The sequence below is a fragment of the Mycteria americana genome, chromosome 7 (assembly GCF_035582795.1).
Source record: "Mycteria americana isolate JAX WOST 10 ecotype Jacksonville Zoo and Gardens chromosome 7, USCA_MyAme_1.0, whole genome shotgun sequence".
NCBI classification, from domain to species: Eukaryota; Metazoa; Chordata; class Aves; order Ciconiiformes; family Ciconiidae; genus Mycteria; species Mycteria americana.
In genome coordinates this window covers 41,673,551-41,701,360 of record NC_134371.1, presented here as the reverse complement: position 1 = coordinate 41,701,360, position 27,810 = coordinate 41,673,551, and the positions used below count along the sequence as shown (strand labels likewise).

Here is a 27,810-nt window from a genome sequence, read left to right as displayed (position 1 = left end):
CAGCTGCACAGCCTAGGGTGCAGGGTGCCGTGGATGCCAGCAGAGGCAGATGAGGGACACTGCAGGTAGTATTGAAGATCGATTTATTTGCTCTGTTCCCTCTTCCATAAAACCTGAAAACAATCAACTTCCAGCAGGAGATGAGAAAGCAGTAAGAAGTGAGAGATTTGGCTCTGCAGCTCCTCCCCTACGCATGGGACCAGACGAAGGTGTTAATGCGTTAGTGACGGCTGCTCCGAAAGGCACGCAGCAGTTTGGAGCCCCCCAAAGCTCCCTGATGGGAGTCATGTGAGCCCAGCAGGGCACCCCTCTGGGGCCTGGCTGCTCACACCACGCTTCCCACCGTGCCTCCGGGAAAAGCTCGGCCGGTGCTGAAAAACAGAGACTCCACAGTGCAAGCCCTGGAGCCCTCACTGCTCTGCTAACCTTTTCCTTGCGGGGCTGATTCAAGGCAAAAGAACACCCAGGTTTTAGTTTTGAGGGGATGTGAGGGATGAAAGGGATGGGGAGGATTTGGTTTAGTATTGCGATGCACCATCAGTGAGTGTGACGGTACGAGGCTGCTGATCGCGCGGTGTCAGGGAGGCAGGAGCTGGGCACGGGGAAGGCTCCCGACGATGAATGACCTGCAGCCCGGCGGGGTGGACGGGCAAGCCCGCTCACTCCGGCTGTGGGGTGTAACGCAGGTACTTCTTGCCTGACGGGAGGTCCTTCGTGAAGACTCCTTTGGGAAAGAGCTTCTTGGCTTCCTCATCAGGTAAGGTGGGCACGACCATGACGCTGTCACCAGGCTGGGGAGAAAATGGGAACCGTGAGAGCAGCAGAGGAGCTGGCAGGCTTGGATGCAGGTGACACTGCGTCCCAGTGAACACTCAGCCCCAGCGCCCCAAGCGCATCCCCTGCAGCTCTACCTGGAGCTGGCAGTGAGGACTGAGTGGGAGCTACACCAGGAGGTGTGGGTGATGTTGAAAGGGAAAGCTGTGCCATCTGCCAGCCCTGCCAAGGGGATCCCACAGCCCAGCTCTTCCCCACAGCACTCCCACAGGAACAGGGGAACAAGAGGGGAATTTGGGCATCTCTATGATGCAGGAGGGAGCACAGCTTGCCTGAGTCTGCTCACCCATTCCTATTGCTCAGGCACCCCTGGACAGGCGGTGCTGGCTCCCCCTTGGTGTGCCAAGCCCCAGGGAAAGGTATGCTTCCCTGGGAGGTAGACTGGCAGGTGAGCTGGCCCCACACCGCTGGGAGCTTATGCTGCAGGAGACAGCAGGCTTCAGAGGCAAGGCTGCCTCCACGCTCTGCTGTGTCCCAGGAAGTGAAGGTGCAGTTTGTTGTACACTCAGCACATGGATGTTGGTCTTGAGGGGTGGAGAGGCACAGTGAAGTGCACCGATAGCCCGAGTTACTCAACCTCCGAGGCTTGTGCCTACAGGGCCTTCCTGCCCGGATGGAGCGGGTGTTTGGGACAATGCTCTGGGAGCCTGGTCCTGCCTCATAACACAGGAGGACTTCTCCAGGACACTCTGTAACAGCAGGAACGTGCCCTCTGCTCCAAACTGGCAGGCTTCCCCAGTAACAGCTAGCAAAGCCAGCAGCAGGACAGGTCCAGGAGCTGAGCAGCTCTGCCGGGCTGATGAAACGCTGGCTAGCTAAAGCACCCAGGCTGTGCTGCTTTACCTTGGCTGCCCAAACTGTTTTTTTTGGGAGTTTTAAATAATGCTACTGAACAGGGACGGCCACAGCTAAGCAACCTCAACTAGTAATTTTCCAGGAGCATAGGACTCGGCTGTGTACGTGCTGGGCAAAGTGGGGCTGTGCCCATACTGGCCCTTCCTGTCTCAAAGGCAGGAGAGCAGCAAGCCGGCCCAGGGAGGGGTGCCCCATGCTCGCTGCTTCGCTGGCTTTGAATAGACTTCAGCACACTGATACCTGGTAATGACCTTCCTTATCACAGACAACAAGGGCGGGACCTGCCTTGATGCAGAGCTCAAGTACTGATAGCCAGAAGGGCCAAGCCCAGTATTTGCTAGCACCGAGGGCACGGAAGGGAGGTTCCTATGGCTGACTCTAGACTGCAACAGCCCTGGGGCCTGGGCTGGGATCTAGCCCATATCCCAGGACCTCACCAGCTTTCCCCACCCTGTGGGTCCCCCTCCAAGGGAGGCTGGTTGATGTCTCAATGCATGTTTTCAGTGCTCGGCTGTGAGCTTTGCTCCCCTCCTCACCTTCCAGTCCACAGGGGTAGCGACCTTCTTGTACGCCGTCAGCTGCAGGGAGTCCACCACTCTCAGGATCTCATCAAAGTTTCTCCCGGTGGTGGCTGGGTACAGGATGGAGAGTTTCAGCTTCTTATCTGGGCCAAAAACGAACACCTGAGCACAGGGAGACAGGGTCAGGGGCTGGACAGAAGATGTTTGTCCAACTGCCCTGCTGGATCTGCTCATCCCTGCTGCTCCTCCTTTTCCTGGGAGGTGGCCTGCTTGATCACAGGTGTTGGGACAGGGGAGATGCCATGGTGGGGATCTCCTAGAGCAACAAGTGATGCCCAGGCACAGGGAACAAGGTGTTTGCTCTGGAAGCTCCTGTTTCCAGTGTCAGCTTGTTTTGCTACCTGAAATGTTTCTTCGCCTTGACCTGTGCCCATCTAATGCAAGCACAGGAGGGGAGAGGGAAAGTCCAGCAGATCAAGCACTTTTGTCCCCTCTGTGTTAGGATAGGCACAACCAGTATGAGCTGGCAGCAACAGCAAGATGGAGCTGTTGCCAGCAGGCTAGTGCTGAGCCAGCCTCTTCCTGCAGCACAACCCATGGATCTAGCCTAAGGAAGTCAAAACCTAGCTCCTGAAGATGGTCATGTCCATCCAGGTAAGCTGCCCCCATCTTCAAGCCCAGCCCCACAGACACAGGGCAGGACAGCAGGCGATGCCTACTGCTGAGAAGGCTGCCATACAGCGGTACTCCAGAGCCAGGTACTCACCACGCGAGCAGTCAGGGGCATGCCGTCCTTGTCCCGCTCATCTGGGTCCAGCATGCCCAGCTTGACAGCGAGCTCCCGGTTTGCATCAGCAATGATGGGGAAGGGTAGTTTCTCCTCAGGTTGTTCGCCGTTGTATGCGTTGATGTCCTGCAGAGACAAAACCATTGGCATTCTCATGCTCCCTGTTGTGAGTACCACCATGGGAGAGAGAGGCCAAGAGGGAGACCTCCACGCAGGCTTTACCTGTGTGGGGCAAGCACCTGCAGAGGGGCCATGCAGAAACATGTTCAGCAGCTGCTCTATAGGAGCTTGTGACTTGCTTGGCTCCAAGGTCTCAGGCTGGGACAGCACAGCCAGGGGCTCATGGCCTTCCATGAAATTTCTCTGCTTCCAGAAACCAGGTGACAAACCAGGAACCTGTGTGCCAGGCTGGACTCTGCCTTGTTCTTTAAGGTTAGTTGTTAGGCTGTCTATACTCACACCCTGTCACTCACCTGTGGAACTGCCCGTGGACCAGCTGCTTTGCCCAAGCAGTGTGTACAGAGAAATAGGGAAGTCCTGCCCCTGCTGGTGACACAGGGAGATTTACCCACCTTTCCCTGAGAACACAGGTGTCCCTCTTCCAGCCCTCTCACAGTAAGTGATCTAGCACTATCGACAGATGTGTTGGTGTCACACCTGAACTGGACTGTGCTCTTAAGGAACAGTTTCTCTAGTGGCAGAGCAAACCAGCAACTCTACAGCTAACAAAGGTCAAGTGTCAAATGCTTCACAGGTCTTGTGCAAGGGACCAGCTCCATTCAGTGAGTCATTCCTAGCTTACTTAACAGCTCCTTTCTGAACTATGGCTGGGACAGAAGAGAAAACCATCCCTTTCCACAGCTGTGCAGGCTCTCCCTTGTGACCATGGTTTACGAGATTGCCCTCTGTGCTAGTCCAAACTTGACGTGCTTCACAGGGAAACTGTATTTTGTGTGTCTCCAAATCTGGTCTGGACTTGGCCAAAGCATTCAAGTTATTGTTGTAGTTTGTGGTACCACCCGTACAGATCATGCTGAGCCACAGCAGGGCTGGGAGGAGCCTGCTCAAGGCAGCGCAAGCAGAGCAGCTGCCAGCATTAAAGCAAGTTTAATCCAAGGTTTCTGCCCCAGAACAGAGCTGCCTGTTCCTTCCATCCTCTTTATGCTAAAAGGGGACAAAACTGACTCCAGTGCTGACGCAAGCCTCCCGTGCACCACTGTGGTGCATTATCAGCTGAGCTGATAATTTGAATGTACAAGTCTCTCCACCTTCCCCGGGCCTTGAGCGTGGGGTAACAGGCTGGGTCCTGCTCAGAAGGAACTCGGGGAGGGCAGGGTTGGAAATGCTGCCCCTTGGCACTGCCCACTGCTGCTCAGAGCATGCCAAAGGCAGCAAGAGCAGGCAGGCCCTGCACCAACCTCCTCAGCCCTCCTAGGCTGATGGTGTTGACATAAGGGGCTGTAACCCTGCTCTGGCTGCTCAGGATGCTGCAAGCAGGACAAGTGGTGCACATGTGGCAAGATGTTTCCTTTCCAGCTTTTCTCTTTGCTTGTTTTCTCCCTGGGGAGAAAGCACTGAGTCAGCACTGCACTGCAAAAAGGGGCTGTTTATCTCGGCTGGGTTGTGGTCAGGTCTGCCTTGGAAGGAAGGAATCGGTCCTGTTCTCCTGCAGATCTGCCTTGTTAAAGCAGAGTGGGGAAGGAAAGCAGAGCCGGAGAGGCCAGCCCAGGCAAAATGCTTCTGAATATCCCACAGAGTCGCAGGAGGTTATAGGTGAAGGTCAGACAGTGACAACCCCCTCCCCGCCTCAGAGTGGGGGCTGGAGGATGAAGAGAGCTTCTGAGAAGCAATATCTGCATCCTACAGACTGTAACTCGTTCCAAAATGCACGTCATTTCATGACCTGGGGATCTCTGTACAAAACAGCCTCACAAACCCCACCCTATTTTGCAATAAGGCACTCAAGACTCACTCACTTCCCTACGAACTATTTTTCTTTCCAGAGTCCCAGCTGAAACCAGACCTCACTGGAGTGATTTATTCACCCCTGACTCACCAAGGCAAAGGCATCAGTGGCCAAAGAGAGCAGTGAAACCTCCTCTGACATGCACAGCACTTGCCAGTCAACCCTGCTTAAGGAGCTCATGCATTCAGCCAACCCTTGGAGAAGCAGTGCACAGACTGGCGAGGTGGGAGAGTGGGATCAATCCCTGGCTGAGCTACAGGCTGGTTTTGAGTCCTGGAGCAAGCCCCTAGGTCTTGATTAGGGATGGCTAAGAACAGCAGTGACATCTTTGGCTGGGAAAGCAGAGCTGAGCAAAGCAACATGAGAATTATTGGCTATATTCTGGTCCCACCTTTCCAGGCCCCATCTGCCCACTGAAATTTGGCAGCAAAGAAAGCAGAAGTTTCTTTGTTGTTTCATGCAGGATTTCAGTCATCCCTCCTGCTTGCTTGCTTCCTCACAGGTTGTGCTCCAGAAAAAACAGCTTCATCCTCTCGCTAGTGCTAGGAGCTTCATCCAAAGAGAAAGCATAGGTATGTAAAGGAACGTTGCACAGAGAGGTCTGCCTGCCCAAAGTTTTGCTCACTCCTAGGACTTCTTTCTAAGTTAAGATTTAAGGGCAGGCTCTTAAGAAGGGAAAGGAAAGGGAACGGAAAGGGAACAGAAAGGGAAAGGAAAGGGAACGGAAGGAAATTGCAGTTTCTAGATCCCAATCTAGCGTTTAATGCAGACTGCTTTCGTCCAGACAGGCAGCTTCTGCCAAGGCTTGGTATCTCTGTTAAGCTCTTTTTTTCCCCATTGCTGGGCAGGAAAACCTTTGGGGCACTGCCCCTGGTCTCAGCTTGCGCAGGCCTTAACACCTGCCTTCCTAGTTCAGCTCTTCGGCTCTCTGCATTATCTCAAGTTATTCTCTGCTTTGTCAAGGACAAAGGAAAAGGATTGCATGTATGGGCAAGGTCTAAGAGCAGAGCAATCACATCCCTGTCCTCTCTTACGCCCTCCACGATGCATGCATGCGGCGTTCATTGCTCCTCCATGCTCCCCGCACCGCTCACGGTGTTGCAGCCTGACCTGTCCTCCTGTTCCCAGGCTAGAGACCCTGAGTTGCTCTGCACTGAAGCAAACCTGCAGGCAGCTTTGTTCCCCCTCTGCACCTTTTCTTGTTCCCCTGTAGTCTGTGAGATGGGCGATTTCAAACACAGGCTGCACAGAAGACTCCAGTCTGCTATGGATTTGTCCTCACCAATTGGATCTTTTACTCTGGAGGACTTTCACGGTTTTATTTTTGACAGGTGCTGAGCTGACATTTCCAAACCACTGTCTGAGGCCTCCCCCAGCCTGACAGAAAGCTCACTGCAGGTCCGCTGCCCTCTGGCTTTCTCTGCACTTGTTTCACGTTTTCCAAATGTGCTACTCTGCCTCCCATCAGTCAGCATCAAGAGGTTGTTCTGCAACTTCTCCTGGTTTTACCTGAGGTTGTGCCGAATAATTCCATAGCATCAGCAAAGTCAGCTCGTGGTTCATCTCTTTTCCAGATCACCCAAGTATGCTGAACCCCACATGTCCCTGCAGACCCTCAAGAGAGCTTGCCGCTTCCCTCCCTTGACACAACCTATCACCTCATCCTGTCTCCCTGCAGAAAAGAGCCTGCCCTTCATAAAGCTGATGTCTTTGAAAAGCATCAGCTTTTCAGCAGAAAATGCAGCAATACCCTATAGTTCTTCAAAGGGCTCTAGCCAACCAGGAGATGAGACTCCCTTACAAAAGCAAAACCCAAACTTTCCATTATATTTAACGGGATGTGATCTGCTAATTTGACTGGTGGTTTCAGCCAGTTTGACCAGCACAGAAACCTCATTAACTGCTGTGGGATTTGTACGCTGTTTTTCCCAGGCCCTGAGGCTCGGTGGGACATTGGCCATGCACCACTCAGGTACAAAGGTCAATTTAAGCAATAAGACAATTAGGTAATTTCTAAACCCAGTCAGACATAAAACAATGTTTGAGTGTGGAAATTTCTCACCTTTACTACCTCTTATTGCATGCACATCTCACCCCTGGAAAATGCGTGAGAACATTCCCAATTTTAAGAGCAAAGAAAGAGGCAGGTAAGTCACCCAGGGATTTTCACACTGTCGCCATATCTGTCTGAAATGCTTATTTTACACCCCTACCACCTATGAGCCCTGGAGTCATACTCCCTGGCAGCACACCATTGCTGAGGCTGCATTTGAAGTCTTTCATTAGTTCCTTTTATGTTCCTTCAGCAAGCTATTTTGTTCCCATCTTTTTTTATACTCCCTTATGATGGTTTTATATTTAACATGCTCCTATTTGTGGTTTTATGTTTAACATGCCCCTGTTTGTTCTCTGTTTTCTTTTCCCTGTCTGGGCAGGAATTGCACCCTTTGAAGACTGCCTGTTCGCTTCTTCTGCCTCCTTTCCTTTCGTGTTTTATTACAGAACTTTTTGAGGGTCTGTGGATAGATTGCCTTCCTCTGAGGTTTTGGCACCACCTTCACGTACATTTTACCCTTTCAGGAATTGGTGGGAGAGCAGTAATACTGTTTTCCTCTTGTTTCAAAGTGTCAATGCATAGAATGCCCTGGACTTTGTGGAGTGCTCCATGAAGACAGAGCAGACCTTCCTGTTCCTGCTCTGCATTTTAGCACCTACATGCTTTGGGATTCAAGTGTCTAACAATGTTATCCTCAACAGATATGTAGTTCCAAGCCTGTGCTCTGTTCTGTGTGTCGGCATTTCCTCTGGCCTTCAGAGCAAGGCAGCAGCACAAGCTCCCCTTGTGCCTCCCCACGCCCTGTACCTTGCTCCAGGAGAGGTGGTCTTGGACGCTGTCAATGGAGAGGGCGATCATCTTCACGTTGCGCTTGCTGAACTCGGGAGCCAGCTTCGCTGCCCTGCCAAGCTCTGTGGTGCAGACGGGCGTGAAGTCCCTCGGGTGGGAGAAGAGGATGCCCCATCTGAAAGATGAGAGCCAGAGATGGCATTAGGGCAAGATGTCATTCCAGTTTGTATTGCAGACGAAAAGCTGTACAGATTGCACTGCACGGAGACAAGTGCAGGAACAGCTCATCTCTCTGCTAAGTGGAAATCCTGTCCTGGAAACTCTTCCTTCCCTATCGCTAGAAGCCTTCACGAGATGAGACCCATTCATCATGCTCAGAGAAACTCCCTGCGCCTCGCTCCCCCTCTCCCTCCAGGATCGCTCAGGGATGTTGGAATAGCCCACCGTTCCTGATGTGGAGGTGGACACCATGACGTGTGAGGAAGTTTGGGGGAGCCACGTGTACAGTCTGTACCCCATGTACCACATGTGTGAGGGCACGTAGATGCCAACCTGCCGGCCACGTTATTGCAGAGATCATTACCGATTTACAAGGCTATTCACTATCCTGTATACCTCATCGACCACTGTGAAGAGAAACACCCATGTATATCATGCAATGTAAAAGAATGGGATAGAACCAAACTTTAACCCAACTGCTGCCACGAGCTGCTGAATGTACTTCATGAAAAAATAAGAATTAATCAACTAACGGAGAAGGCCAGGAGTCAACATCACATTATGGCCACAGTTACAACAATACTGCCACCTGGCTTTTGCCCACCGCTCAGTGGATTTTCCAGTCTTTAGAACAGGCAAATACAAGTCACCCCACTTTACAGGTAAGGCAACCAGTGCACAGAGAAAGGCAGCAATGCAGCCCAGCAGCGAGATGGGCTTATGGCAAAATGGCTCCCAGCTCTCAGGAGTTTCCAGAGGCTAAACCAAAGCCACCCCCAGCACTTAAAATTCCCTGCCAGGAACTTGTCGCACCATTTCTAAGCTCAGGACTCACAGGGCTTACTGCACCACTCTTCATCTGGCCCGCAGCGCTCAGTAAATACAGCCGCATGCCACAGCAGCTGGGGAAAGTCCTGTCTTAAAGATTTGGGAACGGAGCTGAAGGGATCAAGTGAGGCACCCTGCAGCTCTGCCAGAGCCATGCGATTGCCACGACTCACCATGAAGTTATGGGGCAGCTACCTGTGCTGCTGGTGCTACAAGTCTCTTTATATAATAAGTATACTACTTGACTAAAAAGGCAGCAAAGAACCAAGTAGCAGTTGGCCAAGAAAGTTGCCATGTGAGTGATCAGGCTGGAACAGCCAGTTTTAAGAAGCCCTGCAGCTTATTTTCTCACTAAGAGGGTTCCTTTTTCCCCATTTGCCCAAGCTCACAGTGCTGACAGAAGCGAACTCAAACGCTGATTCAAGCCTGCCAAGCGCTGCTGGGAGCGAGTCCCAGGCGTGCTCTGCCAGCACCCTCCCGCTTGTGCCAGAAATGGAGCAACAGGCTTTGCGGGAAACATTGCCTGAAGGCATGTGGCTTTCCACATCAGGCTCAAACAGTCCTTTGAGTCCTTTGCCACAGCTCGATTACACACCTTGAGTCCCGAGTCCTTTGCCACTGCTCGATTACACACCTTGAGTCCCGAGTCCTTTGCCACTGCTCGATTACACACCTTGAGTCCCGAGTCCTTTGCCACTGCTCGATTACACACCTTGAGTCCCGAGTCCTTTGCCACAGCTCGATTACACACCTTGAGTCCCGAGTCCTTTGCCACTGCTCGATTACACACCTTGAGTCCCGAGTCCTTTGCCACAGCTCGATTACACACCTTGAGTCCCGAGTCCTTTGCCACTGCTCGATTTCACACCTTTGCACGCCTGGGCTCACTCACAAGGGACGTACGTGACACATGAGCTGACCTCTGGGACTGGCCTGGACGAAGCGCTGCTCTGGCATGCCTGGCTTTGCCCTCCCCCGGGCTCTGCCATTTCCAGAGCCCCTCTTCCCTCTCCTCGAGGGCTCGCCTCGCCCGTAGTGAGCTCGGCTCACTCACCACCGGTGAGCGGCCCTTTCCCCCGGGGCCGGCCCTAGGGTCAGCCCCAGCCCTGACTTCCCCCCGCCGAGCTCCCCCTGCTCCCCAGGCACCGCCTGCGCCCCCGTGGAGGGCCGGCGCCCAGCCGGGGCTGCGGAGCTCCCCACCCTCCCGGTGCCGCTGCCCCCCCGGTGCTCACGAGTCTCCCAGGAAGTCGTGGAAGCGGATGCGGCCCTGCGTGGTCTCCGCCTCGAAGTTGGGCGCCTCGTCGCCCAGCAGCAGGCCCGGCATGGCTGCGCCCGCACTCCGGCTCCGCTCGCTGCTAGCGCCTCTGCGCATGCGCGGGGCCACCGCCCCCTCGGGCGGCGGGGCTCGGCGGGCTGTCACGTGACGGGCGGCCGCCGCGCTTTACGGCTGCCGCCGCGCTTTGCGGCGGGGGGGGGTTTGTTGTCTCTTTTTCCGGTAGTGGCGGTGATGGCGACGTACGTGAGCGAGCTGGAGGCGGCCAAGAAGAGCCTGAGCGAGGCGCTGGGCGAGAACGTGAAGCAGTGAGTGCGGCGGTGGGGGGCGAGAGGCCGAGCTGCGGTGGGGGCGTCCCGCCGGGCCGGGCCTGAGAGGGCGGCGCTGGCCGGGCCTGGGTGCTGCGCGGCCCGTTCGGCTTCTCCCGGCCTTCAAAGGGCCGCGCGTTTGTTCTGTGTCTGTGCGGAAGCCTCAGCGCTGGCTTGGCCCCAGGCCTCTTTGCGCTGGTGGGAGAAGGCAGTGGGTGTAGGAACAACGCTTTTTGTTTGGTGTCTGCACCTTCCCCGCTCTTCCCTAGGTACTGGGCCAACTTGAAGCTCTGGTTCAAGCAAAAGATCAGTAAGGAGGAGTTTGACCTGGAAGCACGCAGGCTTCTCACGCAAGACAATGGTAAAAAGCCATCTTGTGTTTGTTTTCCTGCAGGCTTTAATGCTGCCTTGCCAGGCCTGGGGGAGCTCCTCCCTGCTGCACGTTGCTTCCCGAACAGGGAAATTGCTGTGAGGGAAATAAGAATGGCCTGGGCTCTGGTAGCAATAGAGTTAAAAAGGTGGGAGGTGCTCTGCCCTGCAGGGGAAGTCCCTTTGTGGCTCCGGCGCTGACAGGCAGTTTGGCCTTGTATAAATACTTTAAAAAGGTAAAATATGCTGTCCTAGTAACTAAAAAGCCATTTTCTTATGTCACTGTAGGGACCCAGTCCTTTCCATACTGCACTCTCCCTTTGTTTGGGACTGAACTGGTGGTGTGGCTGAAGTGGGGGGGAACCCCTGAATTCGCCTAGGTGATTTTGCAGCAGGCAGATCTTCTTGGCCTTTGGGGGTGGCAGGTTGGAGTGCTGAAGGATGAGATTCCTTTGTTCTTGCCTCTGTGTGGGTCTGCAGACATTGGCGGGCATTGCTGAGAGCGGTGTGGGGGCTCCTGACTTTCATGTTTGTGATCCCTGCAGGGAAAGGCAGGGAGTTTGTTCGTGCCTGGGTTGAAAGGTCAAAGAGGATCCTGTAACGCTCGGATCCTGGCTTATGAAGTTCATCTTTGCTCTTTCTAATGCGTGATTACTCACTCTGTGTTTCAGTAACCCTTCTGTGAGGAAGTTGCATTTTATCTAGAACCTATTTGATTTAACTTCACCTTCCTGGGGCTGGCTCTTAGTGGTCTTTTTCTAGCAAAACCAAAAGCCCTGCTACCAGAAGTCTGTAGGACAGTGGCAGGAGGGACAGCTAATCCTCCTCTGACTGGCTGAATACACCAGATGTTCCATGTTGCATGCTGTAGGGCTGGATTTGTGTGTGTGGGGCACACTGAGAGGTGGCCTAACTTGTTTCCATGCTACGTGTAGTATCCTTTTTGTTAGTGTGGTAGTAGCAGAGTCTGGGTCCAGTAGAAGAAAACTCTCCAAAAAACCTTACATTGAAAATTGTGCCTATCTAGCTAAGCATGTGGGGAAAACACAACTGTGGAAAGGCATAGCGAGCTACTTTAAGATTGCTTTGAGGGGGTGCCTCTGGGCACTGACGTGTTGCTAATGAACTGTCTGTCTTTACGCAGTCCACTCTCACAACGATTTCCTCCTGGCTATTCTTACCCGATGCCAGATCTTGGTTTCTGCACCAGGTAAGTCCCGAGAAGCCTCATTAAAAACAATCAGGTAGTAACGCTTTGCCACGTGTGTGTTTGGTGGGTTTTGTACAAGGCACTCCAATTTTCTGAGCCTTAATATTCATGTTCTTTTTGCCACACAGGCAGGAAGGTAGCAAAGTAGTAGTGATCCAGCTGATTTCAGGAGAGATGCTTTTATAAATAAGCTGTGTGTGCTTGATTAGAGGCTAACACAGGATTACTGTGTGTGATATGCTGGTTTGATTTCTGGATTGGGTGTGTGCTGTGAGCTGAAGTGTAAAGGGAGACGCTGCTTTGTCTTTGATCTGCTTTGCTTACTGCTTTCACTCTCTTCTGAACTTGGTGATGCTCTTTGTTCTTCTCTCTGCTGGGGATATCATTTTGGGGAGCTGGATTTTCCTGACTGATCTTGAAATCAAGTATGTGTCTGATAGAAAAATGCTTACTGGGAATGCTTGCAGTGAGTCTTGATTGAGCTATGGCCAATTAACCCAACCTTCTGCAGACAGTTAACTGTTTAACTTTGTAAGCATTTAGAATGGCTGTTGTCAGGGTTGCAAGGTGTGTTTTGTTTGGTCTTCTAAGGAATGCTCAATCCAGAGATCTGATAGGAAGGACAGCTGAGCTGCAATTCAAGATATGAAACTGCTGTGTAGTAAAGGAGAGAAAATTGTAGCTCTGATGGGCTGAGACCTGAGAGACTAGTTTTTTGAATGGAAAGGATACCTGTTGTTAGGGTACCTGATGTAGCTAGAGGAAGGAAAAAAAGCAAAATTTACGGATACCTACAGCTTTTTGTGTTGTAGCTGGTCCTTAACTATACCAGCTGTGCTAATTAAATGCCAACCTCCCCCACCTCCCAACTTGCTTTCTTTGCTCTTGAACTTTACAAACACCTTTTGGGTCCCAGACTTGTCCTCTTCAGCAGTCTGCACTCAAGTAATTCAGAAGATTTACGTCTAAATCTTGCTGCTCCTTGCTTTTGACTTAGAGTACTTACAGGTGGATTATAAAAAGAAAGCACAAGAACAGTGATTCCCCTGTGAGTATTACCTGACGTAGCTGGATCTAAATTGGGAGGGAGAGAGTGCCTGGGTTCTCTGAGCTCAGCACTGAGCTGATGTGAGTGTTGGAGTGGAGATCATAGCTCAGAGGTCTTGCTTCTGAGTGGCAGTAGTCAGGTTAGAGCCCATTGTTGTGTGACTAAAGTTGGGCTGGTTTATTCCTGTGTGCACCACTCTGTGCTTAACTGTACTGAATGTCATTTGTCTCTTTATCACTTAGTCTTGTGCAGCTCTCTGCAGCCATCCAGTCAGGCTTCATCTTCTCTGGCTTGAATAGCTCAGATTTGTCAGCAAACTCTACCAGCTCCCCAGTACCCCCTTTTTCAAGGCTGTCTAGGAACGCATTAAAAGTATGAGCCCCAGCACAAAGCAGTGTGGTGCTCCACAGGTGCCTTCCGTATGCTCGTTATTTCCTGCCTGACCTTTTACCTTTCAGAGAGTAACCTGAAGCTTACTCTCTTAAAGAGAGCCCTTGAAGAACCCTTCTTTGTAGTGCTTCAGCAGATTGGTGACAGCATGTAACAGAGTGCTAGCTGACCAGCCAGCTTACCAGGTGCTGACCAGCTGGTCACCTCCAGTGCTTTCAGGCAGGCTTTTGTTGGCTCTGTGTCCACAGATCTGCATAAGCCAGCTTGAAAATAATCAGTTTAATTGTGTGTGTGTTCTTAAAGACATGGTTTAGTGCTCTGCAGTTAACAGTACATACTGCTAGTCCCTTCTAGAGTCTCTGTTTTGCTCTCCTCAGATCAGTTCAGAGTCTCCCAACGATTTTGGAGCTAATCTGTACTGAGATACCTCTTTCTGGGCCAGTGACTGGTAAATCTATTACACGCATATTTTACTTGCCAGTCTGCTGCGTGTGGCATAGCAGATTGTACGTGCAAGCCCAGGAAAGTGCATTATGAGTGGGATACTAGATGTTATGTCTATAGATTTCTTTTTCTCCCCCTAGATGCCAGTCTGACACCTAGGTTTTTTTCTGTTTTTTTTTTTTTTTTCTTTTTTCCCCATGTAAGAATGGAAAGCTAACAGGCTTTTGTCTCCACCACTGTCTTTTGGGTAGAAGGTGTTTACTTCATGAATCATGGAAACAAGTAACTTTAAAGAAGCGTGCTTGATGCACTTGGCACGCCATCACAAGGGTTATCGATGCATGTACTTTCCACCTTCGTGTGAGAGAGACAAGGGGGAAAGAACCATCTTTAAAATGCCAGTTTGTATTTTAAAAAATGGTGTGGTCAGTGTTACAAGTGTACTTGATATTGTGGCATTTAGAATAGGAAACCTTGGAGAAGGTATTTTTAAGGAGCAATTGTAACAGATGTTGAACCATGCAAACAAACCCATCTGATCCAAATTTTGCTGCTTCTGGTAGTAGTGGTTCCACCTGGGCTTATAAGGGAACACTGGGTGAATGTGACCCTTTGGGAGAACGCGTTCCATTTCCACCTCTCAACTGCTTAGGCTGTTGGTCATGCAAACTTCAAATCCCAGTGCAACAGCCTGTGTGGCATGGGATATTTAGGACTTGGTGGAGAGGGAGGAAGGTTCGTGTCTATTCTGATGTGAAGAATGACCCGATTCTTTAACTCCTGTTGAGGTCCCACTGAGGGCACAGCAGGATCCTGAGGAATCCTAAATCTGACTTCTTTGCCCCTTTTTAAAAATGGGTGATGCTGTTCCCTCTGGTAGCCATGTTTCTAAAGATACCCATAAATACTTGAGTGGCACCCAGCTATAACATAGCTGGGAAGCTGTGAAAGTGCCTGAAGAGAGGAATGTCCCAGAAACATGCCATCCAAAATACTAGTGTGACTTAATGTTGATTTTAGGCTGGCTATACCAGCCTGAGTGGTGTGGCACGCTTCCCATTACAAGAAAATTGTTTTCTTTGGTATTCTCTTTTTACCAATATTTTCAAAAGTGCTTTTCTGAATTTGATGTCTGGAGTTTTTCTTCCCCCAAAAAATTCCATCAAGAGGAACTCCAGTTTAAAGCCTTTCTTAGCCTTGCATGGACTTGCTCACTAAGCTTATCTTGTTTGTTGGATGATTGCAAGCAAGCTAGCAAGGTTTCTTGAATTAATATGACTCACTTGAACTGTTACCTCCCTCCTTAGCTAAATGTTAACAATAAAACAGACAACTGCAAGCACTTGAGTTAGTGATGTAAGGATTTAATTTATTTACTGGTAATTTGGAGCCAACTAAGAGATGGTTCAGCAAATTAGAACTCTTGCTGGGATAGCAGGAGTGTTTTATTATATCAGGGTTGCCTACAGGCTTTGCTTGAAGGGCTGCCAGCTGTGAGATGGGCGCAAGTTGCTCGTGTTCTGTTTCTCTCCAGAGAGCTGGGAAGGGAGAAAAAGGAGGAAAATGGGAGTGTGAGTTGTTGACAGAGGAGGGTCATCAGAATATATTTGACTAAACCCTTGTCCTTGCAAGAAGATTAAAAAAACCCAAACCAACTGCAGATCAAATAAATGAGGGTGGGAAAATGCATGTTTCCTGTACCTGGCTGCTTTTCTCTGTCGTGACTTTCTCTGTATCTTTGTCCTTTCCTCCTGCACACTGCTGGTGCAGCACATCAGGAAAACCTGACACGCTCTGTCTGCACTGGCTTGTGCCATCACTTAGCGACGTGGCAGCTCTTAGAAAAACATTCTTATCTCTTGCTCATCTTTGAAAGCATATCAGCAGCCGTTGCTGTGGCTTGTTAACATCTAATTCTCTTGCTAGCAAGATTAAATAAAAACTGCTAACATCTCTGAAGTTTCATGCCTGAGCCAACCCAGCCTTGTCATTTGTAGCCAGGAAGGCAAGTACTGGTTTTCTTAGAATACTAGAGGGAAATTTTGCTTTCTTCATCTAGTGCAAGTCAGGCTTGGTAATATGAAAACCTGGAAAAGGAGCCAAAAAAATTATCCTCTGAGCTCTTTATAATGGGGAATAGGAGATAGCTTAGAACAAGGGAAAGGTGAGATACTAAGTCTGGCTAGGTTCTCGTTAGATGTGCAGGCTGAGATTCAACTAAGTTGCATCTTTCAGGGTCTACTGTCAAAGCCTAAAAATTTAGTTGCCATTTATTTTAGAAGCTACTATGTTTTTTAAAATAAGGCATTTTTTAAATTTGGACTCTGCTATAACCTATTCATCTGTAATACATTGTCAGATAAAATGGTGGTGTTTGCTTTTTCTGCCTCTATCTGTTCTGCTTTCTCCATCGCCGCCACCCAGTCATGCAGTTGGCTAAGGATACTTTTGTAAGTGAGGCTGCGAAGGAGCTGTATGAGACTTCTGCCAAGGAGGAAGCGCCTGGGGAGGGGTGACATTACGAGCTAGAAAGATGTGCTTTTATTGAAAGCTTTGAAATGGGCCAGGTAATACCTGTGTCTGTCCTTAACACACCTAATCCCCTCTGCCTAGAAGGGGTCTGACCTGCTATAGAGGAGAGGAGGAGGAGGAGGAAAGGACTCGTCTGTAAAGAGCAAAACATCCTGTGAGAGAAGTAGCATTATATTGATAGGTCCTAAGATGTAAGTACTGAGATCTCGATGAAGGGCAAGAGGGGTCCTTCAGATGATTGTCCATGATGTTTTCCCACGCCCCCTTGTTAGGCTTCCACTGCCATGTTGTAGTGATGAGTAGTGACACCAGCTTTATGATTTTTGGAGAGGGTTTATTTATTATCTTTTAATTTCCTATAATTGATTGGTGGATTTTGACAACAGGGTTTGTTGTAGACTATTGGTTTTCACCTCACTAATAAGATGTAGCTAAACTTTTTAATAAACTTTTTTTTATAGGGAGAATATGCCATCTCTGTGTGTGTATAGGTTGTTTCTAACCTGTTCTTAGCAGCTGACCATTCATAAACTTCACCCAAATCCTGTGGTTTAGCTTGATCCTTAAAGTCATGTTTTAGAAGTTTTTTTCATGGCAGAGGACACTGTGCTCATCCTCCAACCATGAATGTGGGAAGCTCCACATAGCCAAGGACTTCCAGCCAGCCTCGTTCCCTATAAACAGGGCTGTAGTATAACTGTATTTATGAATTCCTGATTACAGCAAATTAAACATGGTTGCGAGAGCTAGAGGTAAACATGCCGGTTGGCGTAAAGCTGGTGTTGAGCTGAGGCAGCCTGCATTAACAGGAGGGAACCGGAACTGGTTGTTTGTCAGTACTTGGTGAACGTGCCTGAGGCTGGCCAAGTTGTGGATGGCGAGTCATAGGATGGCTGCTGTCACTCCTTGTCCACGTCTGGAGGAAATGGCAATGCGCGGCCAGGGAAAGTCTGAGACGTCGCCGTGCTGTCAGCAGAGCTCCAGCCTCCACTTTGGAGGTGACTGAAGTACCTTCAGAGCTGAGTTGTTAGAGCTCCCTGGAGGTGGGCAGGGACCCTAGCACAGGGCATGCTCTGCTCTGGAGGAAAAAGGGTGCTCGCTCACTGTGCAAAACCAAGGGAGGAGGATACTGGTGACACAAAGCAGAGGCTGCCTCCATAGCCACAAGAGGGCTGTCCCGTCTTTGGGTTGCTCTTCTTGTTTGCTGTCAGCAAGCACATACGCATCCACTGCAATGTTGTCTTAAGCCCCAATGTACCTGAAGGAATTGTGCACAGATCCTGCAAACCCATCGGTGGGAAATCTGCAAGGTGTCCTTGCCAAGAACTGTGTGATTATCAGGACGTGGTTCAGCCTACTGTAGGTGTAGCTGTCAAACAGCATATGGTGGACTTTTGAGCAGTCTCCTCAAGGTGATGTGGCCAAATGTATTTTATTGATTTGGTATTATTTATTGATACTACATGGTGATCTCTCTTTCAGCTGCTTGTCAGTTCTGGTCAGTCACAAGCTCACAGCTCACATTGATGTCGTCCTGCTCCTGGGCTCAGCGGCCTTTGCAGTTCTTCCACCTTCTTTCCCCTCAGCGTAACACGAACAATCAGCTGTGATGTTTAACAAGGGTCCAAGACAAAGCTTGCTAAAGCTGATGGGGAACTGTAAAGGCAGATGTAATGAGTCAGACTGCTTGATTTTGCTGGTTTGCATCTGACCTGGTCCAGGAGTTGGTGGGAGGAGAATCCTCTTCCGGGCAAGCTCCTGTCATCTTCCTGATGGAACAAATGGCTTGTTCCTTCCTTGTGGCTTTCCTTGGAGGCTGTGCTCATCTCTCTCCTTCTGCCATGGGTTTTTGTGTGTTGTGTGTGTGGACAGAAACTTCTATTTAAAGGGTCATGAGTGAGTCAAGCTGGCAGGGGGCTGACAAAGGAAGGGAAGGGCTGCCAAAAGCATTCTGCCCTGGGAAGTCCTTCCTCTGGGGCATGGCTGTTGCTTTTGGGTTAAGGCTTAGCTGGGGGCCAGACATTAAGGGTTTTCCTGTGTGGACAGTTTCATCCTGGCCCTAAATCATCAACACCTATTGAGTGGTTTGGTTTTTTTTTTGTTTTGGTTTTTTTTCACTTTGTAGAAGGTGCTGGATCTCTGCCATGGCCAGGTGGCTCTGCAACTAAACCTGGAAAACTCAAAGGAAAGAAAAAGATTTCTTCAGTTCGACAAAAGTTTGATGTAAGTGTCCATGGTCAAATGGTCGTGGCTCTCTGACATTCTGTTGGGGGTGAAGAGCTCTGCACAGCATGCAGTTTTTGTTACTATTGGGGATGATGAAAGTCCATCACATGCAATGATGTATGTTATATTTGTTTTGATTTCTGGATTGGGGCAGGAGCTGGGAGTTAGTAGCTGCTGCCTCTCTCATGGAAGCCTCTTGGGAGAAAGGCTACAGTGTGACCTGGCTTTGTTAGACACCAGAGAATCCATGGAAGTACACCTAAATGTCAGAGTTGCAAAAGCTTGTATTCCAGGAACCAACTTCACTTTGCACATCTGCCAAATTCTTGAAGCAAAAGTGACTTCCTATTTATTCAGGCAGTCAGGCAGAATTCCGTGATTGTATGATCTACTCTGCAGAACTCTACAATCCAAAGTGTTAGAAGTAAGATGTTCCTTGGGAGGAATGTTTTTAGAGGGTCAAGTTGTTTCAGAATTGAAAATGCTTTGCAAAGATGCTGTCTTCTGGTACGTGGCAGAGAAACACACAAGATGCAGTTAATTTTGCAGCAAAGGCTTTGTACATCTATCTGTTACTGTCACGTGTCTGTTCTACAGTTGTTAATGTGCTGCCATACCAGTGGCAGGGGGCAGCCTGGTGGGAAGGAGGATCAGGATGGGGTCTTCCACAGCAGGGGTTTGATAAAACGGTTCAAAGGTCCCTTGTTGAAAGGGAGAGTGTCTGTCTCTTACTGAGCCAGGGTTATCAGGTGTCTGAGCACATTGTGATCCGGCTCAGTTTTCTGACAAGGCAGAAAACTAACCAAGCAAAACAGACCCCAAACCCCAGGTTTTTCTTGCTGGTTTATTCAGCTGGATCAGCATTCCTTGCGGTTGGATGAATGCCAAAGCCAGTGCAAAGGAAGAAGGGGCAGCCGTATGGCTGGGGATAGGGAAGAAAGGTAGGCATGTGAAACCTGCTGTTCTTACACTGTAAGAAGTTAGCTTAGCTCAGCCAAAGTGCATACCACACTCCTAGGGACTATAATTAGGCATTATATGTGTCTGCTTCAGAGACTAGTGTTTCAAAGGGATGTGAGTCCAGCTGAAGGCTAGTTGTATTTAGAAACTGCTGAAATATTTTGCAGTGTTTGCAGCTGTGACCTGAATTCTGATGGCAGTCTTATCTTTTTGTTTTAAAACTTCACCGTAACTTTTCAGTAGCAAGTAGAGGAGAGTTTGAGAAGCAAGTTGTGATGTAGTGGAAGTCTCGAAATTTTGTTTACTTGGATACCCCTAGGTAACACCACATTTCTAGTGTGTCTTTATGCACGTGTTCCTGGAATCCTTGGTAATAAGTACTGTATGAAGTATATGTTATGATTAATGGTCTTGTCTATTACTAGTGGCATTCCTGAATAGTGTGAACTTGAAGTGCTGTGGTATTTCCTGATGTTTCCCTCACTGGTTAGAATAACTGCTGTGAATGACCACAGGTTCATTCCAATTGGCTTCTGCTCTCCCAAACACATTCCTCTTGAGTTGCTTACATTTTGAAGGTCTTTTTTTCTTCCAGGCATACAGCCATGTAGCTTTCCTGTAATGAAAGCATAAGTCTTCAGAATTACAGGGAGGGAAACCTGCTTTCACATCATTAGTGGGTGGATTGGTTTTTCACTCTGCGTTAAATGCCACACTGTCCTTTGAATAAAGCAGCCACCCTTCCTCTCCTGAAACTAAGATGTGAGAAATGCATTTTACTGTATATTCATTGTTTATATTTAAAGTATGTGTTTGTTTTGATGCCCCGTAAGAGCCTTGTGGCAGTCTTCATTCCAGAGCCACTGGATTTGTGGCTTGGAGAGCTGAGGGACAGGAGTTGTAGGAGTACTTGATGAGCCAGGGCCATGTTGTTCCTTTGTGGGTTGGGGCTGGGCCAAGTGCATGTCTAGGCCCAGGGATCAAGCATTCCTGTCTGCTTTTTTTTTTTTTCCCTTTTACCTGGGGACTGAGACTTCCTGGGAGCCACCACAAGCACTCAGAGCTTGAGACACCAGCACATTGAGGGAATTCTGCTGGAATAAATGTGGCCTGGGAAATGGGGGTTGCCACCTTCTGGTATGAATTCCTGTTCTTTGAGATTTTTTTTTTTCTAAATAACTGAGTCAGTTCTGAAAAATAGCCATAACCCATCTCAGAATCAGTGGCTGCTCAGTAACACAGCTCTGTTTAGAGTATTGAAAGTGCATGGGGAGACCAGAGTATGAAATTCAGAACTGGAATTTGGTTAAGTTGTTGCATTTCAAGCTTTAAAGAAATGTAAGAATCACATAAGCTTAGGATCGTGGTTCTTAATCTTGATGGAAACTGTACAGTTAGTAAGTAAAAATGCACCCTTCTGTACAAGAAATGACTAAATAGAGGAGAACTCTTCAGCATAGGAGGAGGTGATTGAGAGATGTGAAAGTGCATAAAATCATCACTGGCCTGGGTAGCATGAATTGAGATAAAAGGGACAATGGCTGACCACATTTGAGACTTACAGGAGAATCAAATTAATCTAGCAGGTGGGAAGTACAGAGCAAAGCAGAGGAGGTGACTCCTCATGTGGTGTGTTGTTACACTGTAGAATTTCTTGCTGCAGGATGTTGTGGATACCCAAAGTTTAGGTGGTTCAGGGTGCTGCTGGACAAGTTCACGGGCTGTTTAATAAAAGGACACCAACACTGGTTCAGAAATTTCAGTCACAAAATTGTTGGGAGGCTATCCTGGGGAGGAATATTACTCTGCTTGTCCCACTGTGATATGTTTTTATAGATGTTTGCTTTCTGACTGGAGAAGGGATGTTTGGCTAGATGAACCAAAGGGTCTGACTGAGTATTTACCTTCTTATGCTCTAATGTTGTGTTCATAACAGCACCGGTTCCAGCCTCAGAATCCGTTGTCTGGAGCCCAGCAATTTGTGGCAAAGGATCCTCAGGAGGATGACGATTTGAAGCTGTGTTCTCATACCATGATGCTTCCTACACGTGGCCAGTTAGAAGGAAGGATGATCGTAACTGCGTATGAGCATGGGCTAGACAATGTCACAGAGGAGGCAGTGACCGCAGTTGTTTATGCTGTGGAGGTGAGACTGGGCTGTGCAGCAGTGGTGTTCTCATTATACCAGCAACAAAAGGCTCTGTGTACAGAATCAGGTAGCGTCCCTCAGTGGGGAGAGGAAACCTGCTTCTCTAATTGCCCATTTGCCTCGGGAGAAGTAAGATGAGAATTAAAGGGCATCCAGATTTGTGGCATCATGGATGTAAAGTCTTGGATTTCTGCCTGCAAGTGTTAATTTTGAAGTACTTGCATATGGAGAACTCAAGGCATGTTTAAGTAGCTGTTTTGGAAAATGCTGTTCCTGTCACTTAAAAGCAGGGACAGAACAGGAGCTCCAGTTTAAACAGTTATATAAAAAATAACCTGTTAGAGGCACAAGTACCTGGCATGGAAGTGAAGTGACAGTATTGGGTAATACCTGCAGGTGAAGTGCCTGCTTGTTGCTGGTTTTGACCATCATTAGTGCATTACCTGACATATCCCAGGAATGATATAGCCATTACTTGGAGCATTGATGTGTGGATGGTTTTCTGGAGTCAGGATGTGGAGGCCAACCTGAATTCTGGTTGTGAGGAGAGTGAGGCCAAATCTGGGAGTGAGGCCAAATTAAGAAGCAGTTGTCTACCTGTTTTTTCAACCAGTTGCTTCTCCAGCGCTTTCCAGGTAACTGAACAGTCTGAAAAAGAGGAGAGAAACTGCTCTTCACTGTAGTTTTAGGGCCAGTATTTCAGTACAAGTGAACATCTATTGCCAATTATGAAATATCTTAATTCTATCAAAGGGATCGGGGTCGGGAATTTCCTAGCATTTAAGAAACCTCTTTGACATTTGAAGCAGCACATCACGTATTAAAGTACAGTTCACAGGCTAATGCATACAGTAGTCTTGTAGAGTGCCATGTTCTCTGTATCCAACTGTATCAGACAGTGAAAACATACTGTAACTTGTCCAGATCTTGGTTCCCTTAGGTCCTTGTGGTCATAGCAGCACTACTTGTCTTGCCAGTTGGTGAGGTGCTTCTCATAGCTGTGGCTTGGTAGGGCGAATAAATTGGCATGTATAATAAGATTGTTTTTCATTGCAGAATCATCTTAAGGATATTCTGACATCTGTGATATCCAGGCGGAAAGCGTATCGTCTGAGAGATGGCCATTTCAAGTATGCCTTTGGAAGCAATGTTAACCCTCAGCCATATCTGAAGAACAGTGTTGTTGCTTATAACAATTTAATTGAGTGGTAAGGAGCTCTTGGCACACTGCTAATTTCAAATGCAATTTGCTAGTCCTGAAGTTACTCCATGGTTCGGTTTCTCTTTTTACTCAGTAGAACCTGTTAATAATGGTGTTTAGCTTTCACACACAGGAGGGTATCAGTGTGGAGGACTGTACAGCTAAACAGGGAGGGAGAATATGGGGATTTCTCAGCAGTGGAGTTTAGGACAGTGTTAAATCTCTCTTCCTTGCCTGTGCTTGTCCATCAGTTTACGAAGGTGACCCCTGGCCCTCTGAATGTCCTTAGTAAATACTGCTTTTTGGAAGCTGTAGTGAGTGACACAGGAATTTTGCTGCTCTTGGGCAAACTGCCCCTGGGCAGAAGAGCCCTGCCTTTGTGGGGGCACTGCTGTTGTGCCACAGGAATGAAGTGTCGGTGAAGACCTGTGGGATACTGCCATCCTGTCCTTTCCTGCACCCAAATGTGAAAGGATGGCAGACCTCTTCGGTTAGCAGAGCTTCGAGGTAATCTTGTTTTCCAGAGTCTCAATGTCAAACAGCTTCTGCTACGCATCTGGCAGCATGTGTGTATGAGAAGGCAGTTGTGTTTGTCTATGACAGCTTCTAGCAGTTGATGGGAGGTCGTGGGTGTTTTAAGACTTGATTATAGCACTACAAATGCAATCCACTCCAAACAACTCTGCCTAACAGCTAACGTCTTTCAGTTTAATGTTGTGGGTACCTTAGTTTTTATGCTGGGTAGAAACTATTGGCTGTAAATACCAAGTTGCCCAGTCGACATCAGTTACAAAGCAGGTTTGAAGCATGTTGAGGATTGGTTTGCATTGTTCTTATTAAACTGGAATTTTAAAGAGATTTTAATTACAGCTGAAATAATCTCATGTACATAAGGACTAAGTCAACTGATACAGAAAAGCATACCCTGGGGCCAGACCCCTCCTCTGTGACTTCCAAAGGTGGTGCTGTTTTCTTGACTGGAAGATTTTACTGCCTGCTCTGCCTACAGCCCTCCAACCTGTGCAACACCTTCTGCTGGTCAGAATCTAGCTCCCCAGCCCCCGCCTGATGATGCTGAGCAGCAGGCAGCTCTACTCCTAGCATGCTCTGGAGACACCTTACCAGCATCCCTCCCGCCAGTGAACATGTATGACCTTTTTGAAGCATTACAGGTAAGCTGTTAATGTTACTCTGTTGTGTCACAGGCAGCGTTGTCCTGAGTACCAGCTACCAGTCTCGGATTTGGTTTACATGCATGGGGAGGGGATTTGATTTCTCCTCCTGCAGTCTGTTTCCTCTTTCCCTTTCAAATTTACAATTCTTTGGCTTTGACTTGTTCCTGCTATTAGGTAACGGTTAACATAGGCAGCTCATGGTTTAATGCCTGTTCTGCTCCCCTTGGTCAGAGAGTTGATGAGGCAATCCCTGTCTCTTCTTATAGCTACGTAAGAAGGGTGAACTCTTCCTCTATAGCAAGACTGCAGTGATTACATCAGAACTGAGCTAGACTGAGACTTTGACAGTGATGCAGCAAAATGACTTGCCTGGCACGTCCCCTCCTTACTCCTCATGTTCCACCCTGGGTACTTAGAGGAATATCTGGTCCTGGCATGCAGGCTGCTGCAGTGGGTTAGCTATGATCACACCAACCCTGGGGAGGTATCTAAGGTAGGCTGGATGAACCTTCCTGTGGAGATGCATGCCTGTGGTTCCCTCCCTCTCTGGCAGCTCTGGGGACATTCAGACTACTTTGAATGTCTAAAATTAGCTGTAAGAAGTTCCCCCTTGATCTCTGCTCTTGTGAACAGGCCTTGGGATTTTGTCTCAAGGCTGTGGAGGCAGACCATTCTTTGCAAGAGCTGTAATCAAGCATTTGTCTCGTGTTTAGGCAGATAGAATTGTTGTTTGTAAGATTTTAATGACAAATTGTTATTCGTCATCGCAAGAGCAAAATTACAGTTTCCTTGCCATGTCACTCCCTTACAAAATGGCGCAACAGGCGGTTGTTCTGTGCTGGCTGGTGTGCTAGTGCTGGCAAGTTGCAGCTCTCCTCGTGTGTGACAGCCTGCATTCCCGCTCTGCAGGGCTGGCTCTCTGATCATCCTGTAGCAGAGGGAGGTTCTTCCATGGGCAATATGGGGAAATATGTATGAAAGCATGAAACTTGTTTTCTGACATGTATCTCCAGGTGCACAAAGAAGTTATTCCTGCCCACACTGTCTATGCTCTAAACATTGAGAGAATTGTCATGAAACTCTGGCATCCAAACCATGAGGAGCTACAGCAGGATAAAATCCATCGCCAGCGCCTGGCGGCAAAGGAGGGCCTTCTACTCTGCTAGAGCTAGGCAGCCATGTCAGACCTCAGATGGCTACAGTGCTGTTCCTTGGACTTGACGTTCAGATGGTTCTTACAAACCTGTGTCAGCATTTCAAGGATGACGTAAGTTATGAGTCAACTTTTCCTATGGAAATATGACTGATTTGTGGTACACTTTCTCTGCTTCCCCAGAGTCATGTGCTGTGGAGTGCTTGCAGCAATCCTACTGAATTGGAAAGGAGAAACAACAGATTTGTTTGCAAAGACTGTTTTTTAGGAAAAAATAAATGTGAGGGTGGAAAGAGCTGGTTTTAAATAAGGTGTATTTGTGTTTTCTTTTGTGAGCACGGGGAAATCTGCCTCCTCGCCCTGCCCTCTCAGGTAGCTTCCCTTCTGAGCTCAGTCTCCAGGGGCCTTGTCCAACTTCTGTTGCAGTTGGTGGGATCCTTTTCGATTCATTTAACTGGAAACAGGGTGGACTCTTGTGAAGTGAAGATAAGCAATTCTGTAAGCTGATGTTGTTCCTCTTCTACCAGGGGAACTTCTGATGAGAAACTCTGAGAAAACAAGGCAAAAAGGGAAAGGTCCTTTTGAGCTTGTCTTTTGAACTGTTTTGCATCACAAAACGTGGAAGTGTGCACTGTCATAGGAATCTCTCACCAGTTACCAAAATACGCAATAAAATGAGGGTTGTGAGTGATGTTTTACTATCAGCCTAGTCCTTGACTCACCCCTGTCTTGTAGTAGTTGTGATCAGATGTTCTAGGAGTTGTTGGACCTATGACAAGAGGCAACCTCTGTGCCTGTCAGTACAGCTAATGATTTAGCCATCCCAGCAGGCAGCTTCACCATCCCTGAGGTGAGACAGCAACTCCCGAATACATATACCAGTTCACTGTCTTAGTGTTGCAGACTCCTTGGATTTGCAGCATGAACAAGATGTCTTGTATTACTCCATTGTAAAAATATGCAGCCACACCTCTCCACGTGGGGAGCAGCACAGATCACTTCGTAAAGGGGAAATTCTACCTGCTGTGTTTCAGGTACTCTACTGTCTTCTGGAGTCAGCTGTGTGCCCCTCAGATGCTGAAGGGAACAGGCTTATGATAACATGAGAATTCTATTAAATTACTACATTACCTGTTTTTAACCACAGCTACGGAGGTGCCTGCTGAAGGATGATGTGGCTTATTGTGCCTCCAGAGAGCAGAATTGAAACAGCTTCCTCTGGGGGAATACAAAAAGGGAAGCTCATGGTTCCCCTGCATTCTAGTTTTCCTCTGTTTGGGAAGTATTTGGATAGGAGAACTGTCATCTTTCCCCTTTCCCATGCAGTTTCCTTCTCTACCGTGCCTCCAGGACTGAAGAGGGTGCAGGTCCCCAATGTTTCCTCCCAGTTAGCTTTTTTTGTAACTTCCTTTCTTGACCCCCATGACTGTTCATATTGGAGCAGAGGTGTAGCAAGGGGCTGTGCAGCTGTCACTGTTCCTGGCTTTCCTGCATCCTCTTGTGGAATGTGCTGTGGAGTTAGGCATAGCAAGAGGCAGTGCCTGTACAGATATCCGTGGCTCTCATCATGAGAAGACTATTTTAGTATTATGAAGAAGCTGGGAAAGGCAACAGCAGAGAACTACAGCAGGGCCTGGCGGGATGAGAGCGGTTGTACTTGGTAGGTCATGTTCTCTTAAGGTACGGCAGTATGGCAGAGTGTGGTTAAGAGGGGAGTGGGAGAGAGGAGATGGAAGATTTCTTTTGGTCCTTTTCTCTCAACTGCCATTTTTTCTGTATTTAAGCGTACATAGCTGTTCAGAGTGAGCCTTAGCTTAAAAGTTGACCCCAGTGGCTTTTACATGACAGTTTTTAAAAGCAGCATTGAACCTGAGTAACTGTATGTGGTGAGATCATCAAGTCACCCAAAGTACGGTCTCTGGGGTGTGGGTGGGGGATTTCCCAGATAGTTGTTATGCTTCTGGTGTAAAATGAAAGCATTAAGTTTGTTTGCTAGAAACTTTGGGGCAGCTCTGAGGATTTCAGATCTGAAGAAAGCACGCACCTCTGACAGCATCACAAGTGAGTTCTGAAACAAAATACTAAGTATGGCACAAGAAGTGCCTCTCTTCTATTTGCATGTGCTGGGGGAAGGCTCTGCAGACAGAGCTTCATGTTCTGAAGAGCTGAGTCATCTATTCCACACTGAAAAAAGTGGGTTATTTGGGACACCTGCTAGACAACAAAGGTTCGAATAAGGAAATCCTGTCAGCCCCATTTCACGAATCGGAAAACTGAAAGGCACATGTTCTCAAGGCATGCTTTCCCACAAAGTGTGAGGTCTCGTGAGAAGTGATGCTTCATAGACTTCTGGGGCAATTTAGCTGGAAGGGATGTCTGGAGGCTGCTTTGTCCACCCCCTGCTGAAAGAAGAGCTAAGTTCAAAGTTAGAGCAGGTTGTCCATCTCCGGACATGGGACCAGAGAAGTGATGGCACTTCCTATTCCATTGTGAGACCATGCTGACAGTGAAGGTTTT

General features: G+C 48.5%; 2 protein-coding genes across 3 annotated transcripts; one reads left to right on the top strand and one right to left on the bottom strand.

The window, feature by feature from the left end:
• Positions 1-66: 66 nt before the first annotated feature.
• PRDX6 (peroxiredoxin 6) lies at positions 67-10,244 on the bottom strand. Its single transcript, XM_075508065.1, has 5 exons — positions 10,088-10,244; positions 7,827-7,983; positions 2,977-3,123; positions 2,226-2,372; positions 67-791 (listed from the first exon to the last, which is right to left on the bottom strand). Exons 1-5 carry the CDS (start codon positions 10,225-10,227, stop codon positions 660-662), a joined length of 723 nt encoding a protein of 240 aa, XP_075364180.1. The 5' UTR covers positions 10,228-10,244; the 3' UTR covers positions 67-659.
• Positions 10,245-10,293: 49 nt separating this feature from the next.
• On the top strand, positions 10,294-25,964 carry TADA1 (transcriptional adaptor 1). 2 transcript variants are annotated; one of them, XR_012776523.1, is made up of 9 exons: positions 10,294-10,436; positions 10,706-10,797; positions 11,950-12,015; positions 18,555-18,652; positions 21,552-21,761; positions 22,821-22,972; positions 23,975-24,137; positions 24,407-24,633; positions 25,154-25,292. XR_012776523.1 is itself a non-coding variant. In XM_075508058.1 (8 exons), the coding sequence occupies exons 1-8, from the start codon at positions 10,363-10,365 to the stop codon at positions 25,304-25,306; spliced, it is 1,008 nt and encodes a 335-aa protein (XP_075364173.1). In that variant the 5' UTR covers positions 10,317-10,362; the 3' UTR covers positions 25,307-25,964. The 2 variants fall into 2 exon arrangements, 1 of the variants encoding a protein (XP_075364173.1); XM_075508058.1 differs by lacking the exon at positions 24,407-24,633 and having other exon boundaries at positions 10,317-10,436; positions 25,154-25,964.
• Positions 25,965-27,810: the final 1,846 nt, after the last annotated feature.

What these genes read in the sequence shown, in the direction of transcription:
- PRDX6 (XM_075508065.1), bottom strand. Translation starts at nt 10,227, where the DNA reads ATGCGCAGAGGCGCTAGCAGCGAGCGGAGCCGGAGTGCGGGCGCAGCC. An exon ending in CACGACTTCCTGGGAGACTC is followed by an intron (nt 7,984 to 10,087) that starts GTGAGCACCGGG and finishes CTCATCTTTCAG; the next exon opens with ATGGGGCATCCTCTTCTCCC. An exon ending in ACCACCTCTCCTGGAGCAAG is followed by an intron (nt 3,124 to 7,826) that starts GTACAGGGCGTG and finishes TTGTCTCTGCAG; the next exon opens with GACATCAACGCATACAACGG.
- TADA1 (XM_075508058.1), top strand. Translation starts at nt 10,363, where the DNA reads ATGGCGACGTACGTGAGCGAGCTGGAGGCGGCCAAGAAGAGCCTGAGC. An exon ending in CAGTTCGACAAAAGTTTGAT is followed by an intron (nt 18,653 to 21,551) that starts GTAAGTGTCCAT and finishes TGTTCATAACAG; the next exon opens with CACCGGTTCCAGCCTCAGAA. An exon ending in TATAACAATTTAATTGAGTG is followed by an intron (nt 22,973 to 23,974) that starts GTAAGGAGCTCT and finishes CTCTGCCTACAG; the next exon opens with CCCTCCAACCTGTGCAACAC.